General features: G+C 43.5%; 1 protein-coding gene across 1 annotated transcript in view; it reads right to left on the bottom strand.

Annotated features, from left to right (window-relative positions):
- Window positions 1-16550, bottom strand: part of LOC135565093 (protein unc-13 homolog B-like) — a 97122-nt gene that overhangs the window by 50693 nt on the left and 29879 nt on the right. Inside the window, exons 12-17 of the mRNA XM_065011124.1 lie at window positions 12353-12503; window positions 10357-10425; window positions 6778-6867; window positions 3784-3918; window positions 3318-3457; window positions 2130-2215 (exon numbers count right to left, since the gene is read on the bottom strand). Coding sequence (XP_064867196.1) covers window positions 2130-2215; window positions 3318-3457; window positions 3784-3918; window positions 6778-6867; window positions 10357-10425; window positions 12353-12503 — 671 coding nt within the window. The remainder of the gene's footprint in view (window positions 1-2129; window positions 2216-3317; window positions 3458-3783; window positions 3919-6777; window positions 6868-10356; window positions 10426-12352; window positions 12504-16550) is intronic.

The raw sequence follows: 16550 nt of genomic DNA, 5'->3' as shown, positions 1-16550 counted from the left end.
GAACATAAAGACTAAAGACAGAATGGCTGGTAGGAGACATGACTAAAGACAGAATGGCTGGTAGGAGACATGACTAAAGACAGAATGGCTGGTAGGAGACATGACTAAAGACAGAATGAAACATGACTAAAGACAGAATGGCTGGTAGGAGACATGACTAAAGACAGAATGGCTGGTAGGAGACATGACTAAAGACAGAATGGCTGGCAGGAAAACATGACTAAAGACAGAATGGCTGGTAGGACTAAAACATGACTAAAGACAGAATGGCTGGTAGGAAACATGACTAAAGACAGAATGGCTGGTAGGAGACATGACTAAAGACAGAATGGCTGGTAGGAAACATGACTAAAGACAGAATGGCTGGTAGGAAACATGACTAAAGACAGAATAGGAGACATGACTAAAGACAGAATGGTAGGAAACATGACTAAAGACAGAATGGCTGGTAGGAGACATGACTAAAGACAGAATGGCTGGTAGGAGACATGACTAAAGACAGAATGGCTGGTAGGAGACATGACTAAAGACAGAATGGTTGGTAGGAAACATGACTAAAGACAGAATGGCTGGTAGGAAACATGACTAAAGACAGAATGGCTGGTAGGAAACATGACTAAAGACAGAATGGCTGGTAGGAGACATGACTAAAGACAGAATGGCTGGTAGGAAACATGACTAAAGACAGAATGAATGGCATGACTAAAGACAGAATGGTTGGTAGGAAAACATGACTAAAGACAGAATGGCTGGTAGGAAAACATGACTAAAGACAGAATGGCTGGTAGGAAACATGACTAAAGACAGAATGGCTGGTAGGAAACATGACTAAAGACAGAATGGCTGGTAGGAGACATGACTAAAGACAGAATGGCTGGTAGGAAACATGACTAAAGACAGAATGGCTGGTAGGAGACATGACTAAAGACAGAATGGCTGGTAGGAAACATGACTAAAGACAGAATGGCTGAAACATGACTAAAGACAGAATGGCTGGTAGGAGACATGACTAAAGACAGAATGGCTGGTAGGAGACATGACTAAAGACAGAATGGCTGGTAGGAGACATGACTAAAGACAGAATGGCTAGGAAAACATGACTAAAGACAGAAGGAAACATGACTAAAGACAGAATGGCTGGTAGGAAACATGACTAAAGACAGAATGGCTGGTAGGAAACATGACTAAAGACAGAATGGCTGGTAGGAAACATGACTAAAGACAGAATGGCTGGTAGGAGACATGACTAAAGACAGAATGGCTGGTAGGAGACATGACTAAAGACAGAATGGCTGGTAGGAAACATGACTAAAGACAGAATGGCTGGTAGGAGACATGACTAAAGACAGAATGGCTGGTAGGAAACATGACTAAAGACAGAATGGCTGACTAAAGACAGAAGGAGACATGACTAAAGACAGAATGGCAGCAGAAAACATGACTAAAGACAGAATGGCTGGTAGGAGACATGACTAAAGACAGAATGGCTGGTAGGAGACATGACTAAAGACAGAATGGCAGCAGAAAACATGACTAAAGACAGAATGGCTGGTAGGAAACATGACTAAAGACAGAATGGCTGGTAGGAGACATGACTAAAGACAGAATGAAACATGACTAAGGACAGAATGGCTGGTAGGAGACATGACTAAAGACAGCATGGCTGGTAGGAGACATGACTAAAGACAGAATGGCTGGTAGGAGACATAACTAAAGACAGAATGGCTGGTAGGAGACATGACTAAAGACAGAATGGCTGGTAGGAAAACATGACTAAAGACAGAATGGCTGGTAGGAGACATTACATGAAAGATAATGAGACTCCTAAACGTGATGGGAAGAGAGAGATGATGTGGAGACAGAGTGGACAGAACAAGAAACAAAGGTAGACGATAATGAGACTCCTAAACAACAGAAGCCCTCTGGAGTCAACATCAACCATCTCTAACATGTCAGCAAATGTTAGCATGGGACGTGACTCCATGTATGATAAACAACAGTACTACCATGCTACATAGTGGTACTAGTGTGTAAAGGGGCTATAGATAAGCTACTACTGACACACAGACATCCTCGGCCATCATCAACCAGTTGGTACATATGCACACACACTCACAAACTTGTCCTACCTTCTAGGGCATACTTCATGTCCTGAGCGAACAGCGTCCACATGACCTCACCACTGACCTTGCCCACGTTGAGCTCCTGAGGAAACCTGGGAACACAGAGGTCAGAGGTCAGGGGCACAGACCAGTTAGACATGCTGAATTAACCAACAGGATTTATATATACAGTGGCAAGATAAAGTATGTGAACCCTTTGGAATTACCTGCATTTCTGCATAAATTGGTCATCAAATTTGATCTGATCTTCATCCAAGTCACAACAATAGACAAACAGTCTGCTTAAACGAATAACACACAAATTATTGTATTTTCCTTGTCTGCAATTGTATGCGTCATTTAAACATTCACAGTGTAGGTTGGGGAAAGTATGTGAACCCCCTAGAATAATGACTTCTCTAAAAGCTAATTGGAGTCAGGAGTCAGCTAACCCGGAGTCCAATCAATGAGACAAGATTGGAGATGTTGGTTAGAGCTGCCCTGCCCTATAAAAAACACTCACAAAATGTTTGTTTGCTGATGTGAACCAAAGAGATCTCAGAAGACCTAAGATTAAGAAATGTTGACTTGCATAAAGCTGGAAAGGGTTACAAAGTATCTCTAAAACCTCGATGTTCATCAGTCCACGGTATGACAAATTGTCTATAAATGGAGAAAGTTCAGCACTGTTGCTACTCTCCCTAGGAGTGGCCGTCCTGCAAAGATGACTGCAAGAGCACAGCGCAGAATGCTCAATGAGGTTAAGAAGAGTCCTGACCTCAACCCAATTGAGATGCTGTGGTATGACCTCAAGAGAGAGGTTCACACCAGACATCCCAAGAATATTGCTGAACTGAAACAGTTTTGTAAAGAGGAATGGTCCAAAATTCCTCCTGACTGTTGTGCAGGTCTGATCCGCAACGACAGAAAAAGGTTTGGTTGAGGTTATTGCTGCCAAAGGAGGGTCAACCAGTTATTAAATCCAAGGGTTCACATACTTTTCCCACCCTGCACTGTGAATGTTTACACGGTGTGTTCAATAAAGACATGAAAATGTATAATTGTTATTAGTTTAAGCAGACTGTTTGTCTATTGTTGTGACTTAGATGAAGATAAGATCACATTTTATAACCAATTTATGCAAAAATTCAGGTAATTCCAAAGGGTTCACAAACGTTTTCTTGCTACTGTGTGTGTGTGTGTGTGTGTACTGACTGGTTAATGATGGGTGTGTAGGAGTGATTATCTTCTTCTATGATGGAGACGATGAGGGTGATGAGTTTTGGCCAGAAGTCCAGGTTGTGGATAGTAGGCCCTGTCTCTTCTGGCTCCTTCTTCACTTCCTCCTCCTTCTCCTCTTCATCTTCCACCTCCTCCTCTCCCTGTTTCTTCTCCTTTTCATTCTTCTTCATCTCCCTTTTCTGCTCTGGCTTGGGCTTGGGCTGTGGGAAAGAGAAGGGAATTAGCCATTAGATTATTAATGTTTTTATTAAATTGTTGTTCTCAACTGGCATTGCCTCGGGACCCAAATGGAACCAGATTGTCTCAGTCGCAACACAATATTCACATCGCAAAAAAATGATCAGTAAAATACAATCTGAAATCTAGTGTTGCAGGCCTGCACTCAGAAATAGTTATCATTTATAAGGTTAGTATTCTTCCTGATTGCACTCACAGGTACTAGGGCGGGCTGGAACTGTCTCATGTAGAGGTCTATACAGTTGTTAAATATGTACTCGTAGGTGGAGTTACCACAGGCCTTCACGCAGTCTCTCACCACATGGGCTGCCCTGGGGGGGTTCTGAAGTTCCAACACCTGGCCACACGAGGGAGACAGAGAGACAGTCAGACAGAGAGACAGTAAGACAGAGAGACAGTCAGACAGAGAGACAGTCAGACAGACAGATACTCAGACAGAAAGACAGTCAGACAGACAGTCAAAGACAGAGAGACAGGCAGACAGAGAGACAGTCAGACAGAGAGACAGGCAGACAGAGAGACAGTCAGACAGAGAGACAGTCAGACAGAGAGACAGACAGTCAAACACAGACAGTCCCAGAGTGAGAGACAGCAGAGAGACACAGACCCAGAGGGGAGACAGAGCGACAGTCATACCGACAGACAGACAGACAGACAGACAGACAGACAGACAGACAGACAGACAGACAGACAGACAGACAGACAGACAGACAGACAGACAGACATTCAGGCAGTGCAACACTGCCTGAAATCAAACAAATGTAAAGTGCATTTAAACACCTGAACACAGTAAAACATAGTACTTAGGCTACTGTATGTGAACATTCATACCAATGAACGAACTATAAACTATACATTGCACAGTTTCTGTAGAGATCCATCAGATCAAGCGCATAATTGGCGATGTAGCAAATGGAAGCCAATATTCATTTACTAGCGCAGAAAAAACGTGGTAGTGAACCACACTAACCTTTCCACTTAAACCCCCCTTCCAGCATTGGGGGAACATGTCGCGCATAGCTCTCTAAGGTCTGCCATGACTGACATTAGGAACTGATGATGTACTACCCAATTTAGAAATGGCACCTTATGCATTCTACTATTACAAATGGCACCTTCTGCATTCTACTATTACAAATGGCACCTTATGCATTCTACTATTACAAATGGCACCTTATGCATTCTACTATTACAAATGGCACCTTACAAATGGCACCTTCAAATGCATTCTACTATTACAAATGGCACATTCTACTATTCAAATGGCACCTTCTGCATTCTACTACTACAAATGGCACCTTCTGCATTCTACTATTACAAATGGCACCTTCTGCATTCTACTATTACAAATGGCACCTTATGCATTCTACTATTACAAATGGCACCTTCTGCATTCTACTATTACAAATGGCACCTTATGCATTCTACTATTACAAATGGCACCTTCTGCATTCTACTATTACAAATGGCACCTTCTGCATTCTACTATTACAAATGGCACCTTCTGCATTCTACTATTACAAATGGCACCTTACATTCTAAATGGCAAATGGCACCTTCTGCATTCTACTATTACAAATGGCACCTTCTGCATTCTACTATTACAAATGGCACCTTCTGCATTCTACTATTACAAATGGCACCTTATGCATTCTACTATTACAAATGCCAAGAGTAAGTTGAAAGCTGGATAGAGTTCCTTAAAAAAATAATAATAATAATAAAAGGCAGATCCCCCCCCACGCCCCCCAGTTTATGAACCACTGGTCAACATGATAAGATTATTACGGATAAAAGCGAGAATATTTTTACTTGTCAAACGGCAGTGAAGCATCGATCATCATGTCACCAGAATCAGACCATAGATATTTATTGGAAAGGAGCGTCAAGATCACCAAGCGCTTCCACCACCCTGCAAAGTTAATACATCATCATCTGTAGGCTAATAAACTGCATGGTGTCTCGAGTCGTAGTGGGAGGACCACACAGCATGTCATCACGTATCAATATTTGTGCATTAAAAGCGTTTCCACCGCCATTTCTCGCATAATACAGTTTACCGACACAAAAAGGTCGAACGAAGGAATTTATATGTCTGCATTTATAAAATTGTACCGAAACAACCTGTTTTCCATCACAGCTTTCGTGATTTATTTTTTTCATACGGTCCTGACATTAATAATTAATAACTCATAATAACTGTGGTTGGAAACATGCTTAATGACCAGAATGCATTGCCTGCCTACGTGCTTAATGACCAGAATGCATTGCCTGCCTACGTGCTTAATGACCAGAATGCATTGCCTGCCTACGTGCTTAATGACCAGAATGCATTGCCTGCCTACGTGCTTAATGACCAGAATGCATTGCCTGCTGCCTGCCTACGTGTAATGACCAGAATGCATTGCCTGCATTGCCTGCCTACGTGCTTAATGACCAGAATGCATTGCCTGCCTACGTGCTTAATGACCAGAATGCATTGCCTGCCTACGTGCTTAATGACCAGAATGCATTGCCTGCCTACGTGCTTAATGACCAGAATGCATTGCCTGCCTACGTGCTTAATGACCAGGATGCATTGCCTGCCTGCTTCTCCGGTCTGTTTATTTTACACCGGTTACCTAAAAGAGACAGAGGAATGAGCAACTGAGAGGGAAAGAGAGCTTTTGCTTCACAAGGTATCTCTCTACCTGAAAACACAATCTGAAAACACAAAGTGATTGATAGTTGGTATTCAGCCCTCATAAAGGTAGGCCTTATTTACATTGAAGAACTACTAAAATAGTGATTTGGTCAAACGGCAGAGGCAGCAGCTCTGTGGAGATGAGATGATGACTTGGAATGAAATGATAAAACAAATATTTTATTAAAGTAATGTGAATAAATGATGGGTAATAGGTGATCAGCAGTAAGAGACAGTCACTGCCATATTGATACTCTTATTCTGTGTTGTTATGGCGATCAAACCCACATAATACATAGCGCATTTCATGTAAAAACATTTTAATTTTTTTTGTTGAAACAACCTCAAAAAGCTCTAATCGCTCAGCACTACTAGCCTGTCACCACAGGAACAGGAATGATCAACTGTGTGTGTGTGTGTGTGTGTGTGTGTGTGTGTGTGTGTGTGTGTGTGTGTGTGTGTGTGTGTGTGTGTGTGTGTGTGTGTGTGTGACACTAAGACATATTTCCGTACCTTCATTCTGAAGAAGGTGATGCTAGTCAGCAGATCCACAGTAGACGTCAGGTCCTGCAGACGAGGCTTACTACTGGCTGGGAAGTTATTCTGATGGGGGGAAGAGGTGGAGAAAGCGGAAGAGATGGGAGACAGGGGAGAAAAGGGACAGAGGGGACAGAGGGAGAGAGGAAGGACGAGTTGGGAAGAGAAGGGAGAGAGGGGAGTGAGGGACAGAGGAAGGACGAGTTTGGGAGAGAGGGGAGTGATGGAGAGAAGGGATTGAGGGAGAGAGGAGGGAAGAGTTGGAGAGAGAAGGAACAGAGGGGAGTGAGGGAGAGAGGGGGAAGAGTTGGGGAAAGAGGGGAGTGAGGGAGAGAGGAGGGATGAGTTGGGGAGAGAAGGGAGAGAAGGGAGTGAGGGTGAGAGGAAGGATGAGTTTGGGAGAGAGGGGAGTGATGGAGAGAAGGGATTGAGGGAGAGAGGAGGGAAGAGTTGGGGAGAGAGGGGATTGAGTGAAAGAGGAGGGAAGAGTTTGGGAGAGAAGGGAGAGAGGGGAGTGAGGGAGAGAGGAAGGACAAGATGGGGAGAGAAGGGAGAGAGGGGAGTGATGGAGTGAGGCGAGTGAGGGAGAGAGGCTCCATCGGTAAGTCAAGGAGTAGGCTTAGTCTATGTACAAGCCCCCATAGACATAACACATCTACTGTTCTATGGACTGGCCTAGGCTGTCAGGGTGAAGGACCTTTAGACTGGTCTAGACTGTCATGGTGAAGGACCTTTAGACTGGTCTAGACTGTCAGGGTGAAGGACCTTTAGACTGGTCTAGACTGTCAGGGTGAAGGACATTTAGACTGGTCTAGACTGTCAGGGTGAAGGTCCTTTAGACTGGTCTAGACTGTCATGGTGAAGGACCTTTAGACTGGTCTAGACTGTCAGGGTGAAGGACCTTTAGACTGGTCTAGACTGTCAGGGTGAAGGACCTTAGACTGGTCTAGACTGTCAGGGTGAAGGACCTTTAGACTGGTCCTTTTATTTGAAAGAAAAGCTATTTTTGTCCATTACAGTAACATCAAATTGATCAGAAATACAGTGTAGACATGGTTAATGTAGTAAATGACTATTGTAGCTGGAAACAGCTGATTTTTTTAATGGAATATCTACATAGTCGTACAGAGGCTCATTATCAGCAACCATCACTCCTGTGTTCCAATGGCACGTTGTGTAAGCTAATCCAAGTTTATCATTTTAAAAGACTAATTGATCATTAGAAAAACATTTTGCAATTATGTTAGCACAGCTGAAAACTGCTGTACTGATTAAGGAAGCAATAAAACTGTCCTTCTTTAGACTAGTTGAGTATTTAGGGCATCAGCATTTGTGGGTTGGATTACAGGTTCAAAATGGCCAGGAACAACGTACTTCCTTCTGAAACTTGTCAGTCTATTCTTGTTCTGAGAAATGAAGGCTATTCCATGCGAGAAATTGCTAAGAAACTGAAGATCTCGTACAGTGCCTTGCGAAAGTATTCACCCCCTTTGGCTCTTTTGTTGCCTTGCAACCTGGAATTAGAATATATTTTTTGGGGGGGGTTGTATCGTTTGATCTACACAACATTTACAGAACAATATTTTTTATTGTGAAACAAACAAGAAATAAGACAAAAAAACAGAAAACTTGAGCGTGCATTACCCCCCAAAGTCAATACTTTATAGACACCTTTTGCAGTAATTACACCTGCAAGTCTCTTGGGATATATAATCTTGTGCATTTAGCCACAGGGATTTTTGCCCATTTTTGGCCATTCTTCAAGCAAAACTGCTCCAGCTCCTTCAAGTTGGATGGGTACCGCTGGTGTACAGCAATTTTTAAGTCATACCACAGATTCTCAATTGGATTGAGGTCTGGGCTTTGACTAGGCCATTCCAAGACATTTAAATGTTTCCCCTTAAACCACTCGAGTGTTGCTTTAGCAGTATGCTTAGGGTCCTGCTGGAAGGTGAACCTCCGTCCCAGTCTCAAATCTCTGGAAGACTGAAACAGGTTTCCCTCAAGAATTTCCCTGTATTTAGCGCCATCCATCATTCCACCAGTTTCCCAGTCCCTGCCGGTGAAAAACATCCCACAGCATGATGCTAACACGACCATGCTTCACTATGGGGATGGTGCTCTCGGGGTGATGAGAGGTGTTGGGTTTGTGCCAGACATAGCTGGCCAAAAAGCTCAATTTTAGTGTTGACTGACCAGAATACCTTCTTCCATATGTTTTTGGAGTCTCCCACATGCCAAAGCAATGGCTTTTTTCTGGCCACTCTTCTTTAAAGCCCAGTTCTGTGGAGTGTCAGGCTTAAAGTGGTCCTATGGGCAGATACTCCAATCTCCACTGTGGAGCTTTGCAGCTCCTTCAGGGTTATCTTTGGTCTCTTTGTTGCCTCTCTGATTAATGCCCCCCTTGCCTGATCTGTGAGTTTTGGTGGGCGGCCATCTCTTGGCAGGTTTGTTGTGGTGCCATATCCTTTCCATTTAATGGTGCTCTTTGGGATGTTTAAAGTTTCTGATCTTTTTTTATAACCCAACCCTGATCTGTACCTCTCCACAACCTTGTCCCTGACCTGTTTGGAGAGCTGCTTGGTCTTCATGGTGCCGCTTGCGTTGGTGGTGCCCCTTGCTGAGTGGTGTTGCAGTCTCTGGGGCCTTTCAGAACAGGTGTATATATACTGAGATCATGTGACAGATCATGTGACACTTAGATTGCACACAGGTGGAGTTTATTTAATTAATTATGTGACTTCTGAAGGGAATTGGTTGCACCAGATCGTATTTAGAGGCTTCATAGCAAAGGGAGTGAATACATACAGTAGGCACGCACCACTTTTTGAAATAAGTATATATTTTTTTCATTTCACTACCAATTTGTTTATGTCCATTACATGAAATCCAAATAAAAATGCATTTAAATTCCAGGTTGTAATGCAACAAAATAGGAAAAACGCCAAGGGGGTGAATACTTTTGCAGGGCACTATACAACACTGTGTAGTACTCCCCTTCACAGAACAGTGCAAACTGGCCCTAACCAGAATAGAAAGAGGAGTGGGAGGCCCTGGCGCACAACTGAGCAAGAGGACAAGTGCATTAGAGTGTTTAGTTTGAGAAACAGACGCATCACAAGTTCTCAACTGGTAGCTTCATTAAATAGTACCCGCAAAATACCAATCAGTGAAGAGGAGACTCCGGGATGCAAAGAAAAAGCCATATCTCAGACTGGCCAATAAAAATAAAAGATTAAGATGGGCAAAAGAACACAGATGCTGGAAATCTATATATGTTCTATAGATATTTTCAATCTAATATGATTGTGAATATTTCCACGACAAACACAGGTGTGATGGTTGCTGATAATGGGCCTCTGTACGACTATGTAGATATTCCATATAAAAATCTGCCATTTTCAGCTACAATAGTCATTTACAACATTAACAATGTCTACACTGTATTTCTGATCAATTTGATGTTATTTTAATAGACTACCTACACGGTAGCGTAGGTAGACATGGTGGGCAGTTGGTAGGTAGATAAGCTAGTTAGGAGAGATGTAGACTTACTCTGTATGTGGAGAGGTCAATACGAAGAGAGTTGTGTAGCTGATCAAGAAGCTTAACAAAACGATCTTTCTATTTTGGAGGAGAGAGACAGAGAGACAGAGACAGAGAGAGCGAGAGAGACAAAGAGAGAGAGAGACAGAGAGAGAGCGAGAGAGCGAGAGAGAGAGACAGAGAGACAGAGAGACAGAGAGAGACAGAGAGAGACAGAGAGAGACAGAGAGAGAGAGAGAGAGAGAGAGAGAGACAGAGACAGAGAGAGACAGAGAGAGAGAGACAGAGAGAGACAGAGAGAGACAGAGACAGAGTGAGAGAGAGTGAGACAGAGAGAGAGAGACAGAGACAGAGAGAGACAGAGACAGAGATAGACAGAGAGAAACAGAGTGAGAGAGACAGAGAGAGACAGAGACAGAGAGAGAGACAGAGACAGAGACAGAGAGAGACAGAGAGAGTTGGAGACAGAGAGAGTTGGAGACAGAGAGACAGAGACAGAGTGAGACAGAACGAGAGAGAAACAGAGAGAGAGAGCGAGAGAGAAACAGAGAGAGAGAGCGAGAGAGAAACAGAGAGAGAGTGAGAGAGAAACAGAGAGAGAGAGCGAGAGAGAAACAGAGAGAGACAGAGAGACAGAGAGAGAGAGAGACAGAGAGAGACAGAGAGAGAGATAGAGCGAGAGAGAAACAGAGAGAGACAGAGAGAGAGAAACAGAGAGAGAGACATTTAGCACTAGCTGAATTCAACCATTCAACCATCAATAACAACATTCAGATTAATACAAATCTCTATCCAAAATGAGTACACTAATTATTGATGTCATTATGGGGTATCGTGATGTCATTATGGGGTATTGTGATGTCATTATGGGGTTTTGTGATGTCATTATGGGGTATTGTGATGTCATTAAAAGCAGACACTTTTCAATCTGGCAACCCAGTCACTTTATAGTCAGTAGGGAACAGCAGACACTTTTCAATCTGGCAACCCAGTCACTTTATAGTCAGTAGGGAAACAGGTTGTCACCAATCTAGCAATCCACTATCACTACAGTTAGTAATAAACAGCAAGCTCACGCCAACCTCACAACCGACCTTAATTCTAGTCAGAAGTGAAACAGGTTGGCGCTTACCAATTTGGCATCTCCATAGGTCGTTTATGGTAACACTAGGTAGTCCCTGAGCCTATTAGACTGAATACACATTGCTAGCCAGCAGCCAGTTGCTCATGAATCACAGTCGTCTGACTGCGACTGGCAGGGGACAAAGCCGGTGGCGGAGCCAAAATGGACATTCATCTCAGTTGCCGTGGCAATACTAGTGCTGTTGGCTAGGATCCCAAGGGCCATTAAGACTGGCCTCTGACTGCGTCTGGTCTCTCTCAACTGGCTAAGACTGGCCTCTGACTGCGTCTGGTCTCTCTCAACTGGCTAAGACTGCTCTGGTCTGGTCTCTCTCAACTGGCTAAGACTGGGCTCTGACTGCGTCTGGTCTCTCTCAACTGGCTAAGACTGGCCTCTGACCGCGTCTGGTCTCTCTCAACTGGCTAAGACTGGCCTCTGACTGTGTCTGGTCTCTCTCAACTGGCTAAGACTGGCCTCTGACTGCATCTGGTCTCTCTCAACTGGCTAAGACTGGCCTCTGACTGCGTCTGGTCTCTCTCAACTGGCTAAGACTGGCCTCTGACTGCGTCTGGTCTCTCTCAACTGGCTAAGACTGGCCTCTGACTGCGTCTGGACTCTCTCAACTGGCTAAGACTGGCCTCTGACTGCATCTGGTCTCTCTCAACTGGCTAAGACTGGGCTCGAAATTCACAACACGTCCCATGGTAGAAGTAGGAGTAGGATCCCCTTTCCATAACACTGCTACTCTGAGACTCCCTGTGAATAATATACACCTGTTTTTTATGCTATGGTCATGTTGTGGTGTGTCTCTGTCACACAGCTTTTAAGACTCACACACTGCAGAGTTTACCAAGCAGCAAATACAATAACGAAGAGTCTTACCCCGAAGTTGGAGGCGTTGAAGCGGTCACATGCGGAGACGTTGGTGATGGTCGTAGGATGGGCGTAGAAGGCGTTGATATTGGCCAACAGAGTACTCATCACAGCAGGAATACCAGACAACATGTACTTAGAGGACAGACAGGCAAAGTGACTGGAGAGAGACAGAGGGATGGAGAGAGAGAGAAAGGGAGAGAGACAGAAGGATGGAGAGAGAGATAAAGGGAGAAAGACAGAAGGATGGAGAGAGAGAGAAAGGGAGAGAGACAGAAGGATGGAGAGAGAGAGAAAGGGAGAGAGTGAGGGATGGAGAGAGAGAGAAAGGGAGAGAGAGAGAGGGATGGAGAGAGACAGAAGGATGGAGAGGGATGGAGAGACAGAGAAAGGGAGAGAGTGAGGGATGGAGAGAGAGAGAAAGGGAGAGAGAGAGAGGGATGGAGAGGACAGAAGGATGGAGAGGGATGGAGAGACAGAGAAAGGGAGAGAGAGAGAGGGATGGAGAGAGACAGAAGGATGGAGAGACAGAGAGGGATGGAGAGAAAGAGAGAGAGAGGCAGAGAAAGGGAGAGAGAGACAGAGAGAGGGAGAGAGACAGAGGGATGGAGAGAGAGAGAAAGGGAGAGAGAGAGAGGGATGGAGAGAAAGAGAGAGAGAGACAAAGAGAGGGAGAGAGACAGAGATGGAGAGGGATGGAGAGACAGAGAAAGGGAGAGAGAGAGGGATGGAGAGAGACAGAGGGATGGAGAGACAGAGAGGGATGGAGAGAAAGAGAGAGAGAGGCAGAGAAAGGGAGAGAGAGAGAGAGAGAGGGAGAGAGACAGGGGGATGGAGAGACAGAGAAAGGGAGAGAGACAGAGGGATGGAGAGAGAGAGAGAGAGAGAGAGAGAGAGAGAGGGATGGAGAGAGACAGAGGGATGGAAAGACAGAGAAAGGGAGAGAGAGAGAGGGATGGAGAGAGACAGAGGGATGGAGAGACAGAGAGGGATGGAGAGAAAGAGAGAGAGAGGCAGAGAAAGGGAGAGAGAGACAGAGAGAGGGAGAGAGACAGAGGGATGGAGAGAGAGAGAGAGAGAGAGAGAGAGAGAGAGAGAGAGAAAGAGAGAGAAAGAGAGAGGGAGAGAGACAGAGAGAAGGATGGAGAGAAAGAGAGAGAGACAGAGAGTGAGTGAGATGAAGAGAGGGAGTGAGATGAAGAGAGGGAGTGAGATGAAGAGAGAGACAGAAGGATGGAGAGACAGAGAAAGACAGAGAGGGAGAGAGATAACGAGAGAGAAAGAGAGAAAAATAACGTGTTATTTCTCCATCAGCCATCTCCTAAAAGTCAGATAGTGAGAGATTGATTGCAACGAAATCCTGACTGTCTCTGTAATGGGAAGGTGTGTGTGCGTGACAGGTCATGAGACATGTTTTTGATGAGTGTACTCAGTGTTATTGATGAGTTTACTGTACTCCTCAGTGTTATTGATGAGTCTACTCAGTGTTATTGATGAGTGTACTCAGTGTTATTGATGAGTGTACTGTACTCCTCAGTGTTATTGATGAGTGTACTCAGTGTTATTGATGAGTCTACTCAGTGTTATTGATGAGTCTACTCAGTGTTATTGATGAGTGTACTGTACTCCTCAGTGTTATTGATGAGTGTACTCAGTGTTATTGATGAGTGTACTGTACTCCTAGGTGTTACTGATCAGTGTACTCAGTGTTATTGATGAGTGTACTGTACTCCTCAGTGTTATTGATGAGTGTACTCAGTGTTATTGATGAGTCTACTCAGTGTTATTGATGAGTGTACTGTACTCCTCAGTGTTATTGATGAGTGTACTGTACTCCTCAGTGTTATTGATGAGTGTACTGTACTCCTCAGTGTTATTGATGAGTGTACTGTACTCCTCAGTGTTATTGATGAGTGTACTCAGTGTTATTGATGAGTGTACTCAGTGTTATTGATGAGTGTACTCAGTGTTATTGATGAGTCTACTCAGTGTTATTGATGAGTGTACTCAGTGTTATTGATGCGTCTACTCAGTGTCATTGATGCGTCTACTCAGTGTTATTGATGAGTGTACTGTACTCCTCAGTGTTATTGATGAGTGTACTCAGTGTTATTGATCAGTGTACTCAGTGTTATTGATGAGTGTACTCAGTGTTATTGATGCGTCTACTCAGTGTCATTGATGCGTCTACTCAGTGTTATTGATGAGTGTACTGTACTCCTCAGTGTTATTGATCAGTGTACTCAGTGTTATTGATCAGTGTACTCAGTGTTATTGATGAGTCTACTCAGTGTTATTGATGAGTGTACTGTACTCCTCAGTGTTATTGATGAGTGTACTCAGTGTTATTGATCAGTGTACTCAGTGTTATTGATGAGTGTACTGTACTCCTCAATGTTATTGATCAGTGTACTGTACTCCTCAGTGTTATTGATGAGTGTACTGTACTCCTCGGTGTTATTGATGAGTGTACTCAGTGTTATTGATCAGTGTACTCAGTGTTATTGATGAGTGTACTGTACTCCTCAGTGTTATTGATCAGTGTACTGTACTCCTCAGTGTTATTGATGAGTGTACTGTACTCCTCAGTGTTATTGATGAGTGTACTGTACTCCTCAGTGTTATTGATGAGTGTATGAGTGTACTGTACTCCTCAGTGTTATTGATGAGTGTACTCAGTGTTATTGATGAGTGTACTCAGTGTTATTGATGAGTGTACTCAGTGTTATTGATGAGTGTACTCAGTGTTATTGATGAGTCTACTCAGTGTTATTGATGAGTCTACTCAGTGTTATTGATGAGTCTACTCAGTGTTATTGATGAGTCTACTCAGTGTTATTGATGCGTCTACTCAGTGTTATTGATGAGTGTACTGTACTCCTCAGTGTTATTGATGAGTGTACTCAGTGTTATTGATGCGTCTACTCAGTGTCATTGATGCGTCTACTCAGTGTTATTGATGAGTGTACTGTACTCCTCAGTGTTATTGATGAGTGTACTCAGTGTTATTGATGAGTGTACTGTACTCTTCAGTGTTATTGATGAGTCTACTCAGTGTTATTGATGAGTCTACTCAGTGTTATTGATGAGTGTATTGTACTCCTCAGTGTTATTGATGAGTGTACTGTACTCCTCAGTGTTATTGATGAGTGTACTCAGTGTTATTGATGAGTGTACTCAGTTATATTGATCAGTGTACTCAGTGTTATTGATGAGTGTACTGTACTCCTCAGTGTTATTGATCAGTGTACTGTACTCCTCAGTGTTATTGATGAGTGTACTGTACTCATCAGTGTTATTGATGAGTGTACTCAGTGTTATTGATCAGTGTACTCAGTGTTATTGATGAGTCTACTCAGTGTTATTGATGAGTCTACTCAGTGTTATTGATGAGCGTACTGTACTCCTCAGTGTTATTGATGAGTGTACTGTACTCATCAGTGTTATTGATGAGTGTACTCAGTGTTATTGATCAGTGTACTCAGTGTTATTGATAAGTCTACTCAGTGTTATTGATGAGTGTGCTGTACTCCTCAGTGTTATTGATGAGTGTACTCAGTTATATTGATCAGTGTACTCAGTGTTATTGATGAGTGTACTGTACTCCTCAGTGTTATTGATCAGTGTACTGTACTCCTCAGTGTTATTGATGAGTGTACTGTACTCCTCAGTGTTATTGATGAGTGTACTGTACTCCTCAGTGTTATTGATGAGTGTATGAGTGTACTGTACTCCTCAGTGTTATTGATGAGTGTACTGTACTCCTCAGTGTTATTGATCAGTGTACTGTACTCCTCAGTGTTATTGATCAGTGTACTGTACTCCTCAGTGTTATTGATGAGTGTACTGTACTCCTCAGTGTTATTGATGAGTGTACTGTACTCAGTGTTATTGATGAGTGTACTGTACTCCTCAGTGTTATTGATGAGTGTACTGTAGTCCTCAGTGTTATTGATGAGTGTACTGTACTCCTCAGTGTTATTGATCAGTGTACTGTACTCCTCAGTGTTATTGATGAGTGTACTGTACTCCTCAGTGTTATTGATCAGAGAATGGAACCTTGGATGCCCGGGGCAATTGTGCAGTCATGGGGTTCACACACACACACACACACACACACACACACACACACACACACACACACACACACACACACACACACACACACACACACACACACACACACACACACACACACACACACACA

This window comes from Oncorhynchus nerka, linkage group LG27 (assembly GCF_034236695.1).
Source record: "Oncorhynchus nerka isolate Pitt River linkage group LG27, Oner_Uvic_2.0, whole genome shotgun sequence".
Lineage (NCBI taxonomy): Eukaryota > Metazoa > Chordata > Actinopteri > Salmoniformes > Salmonidae > Oncorhynchus > Oncorhynchus nerka.
This window is presented reverse-complemented; position numbering and strand designations above follow the sequence as displayed.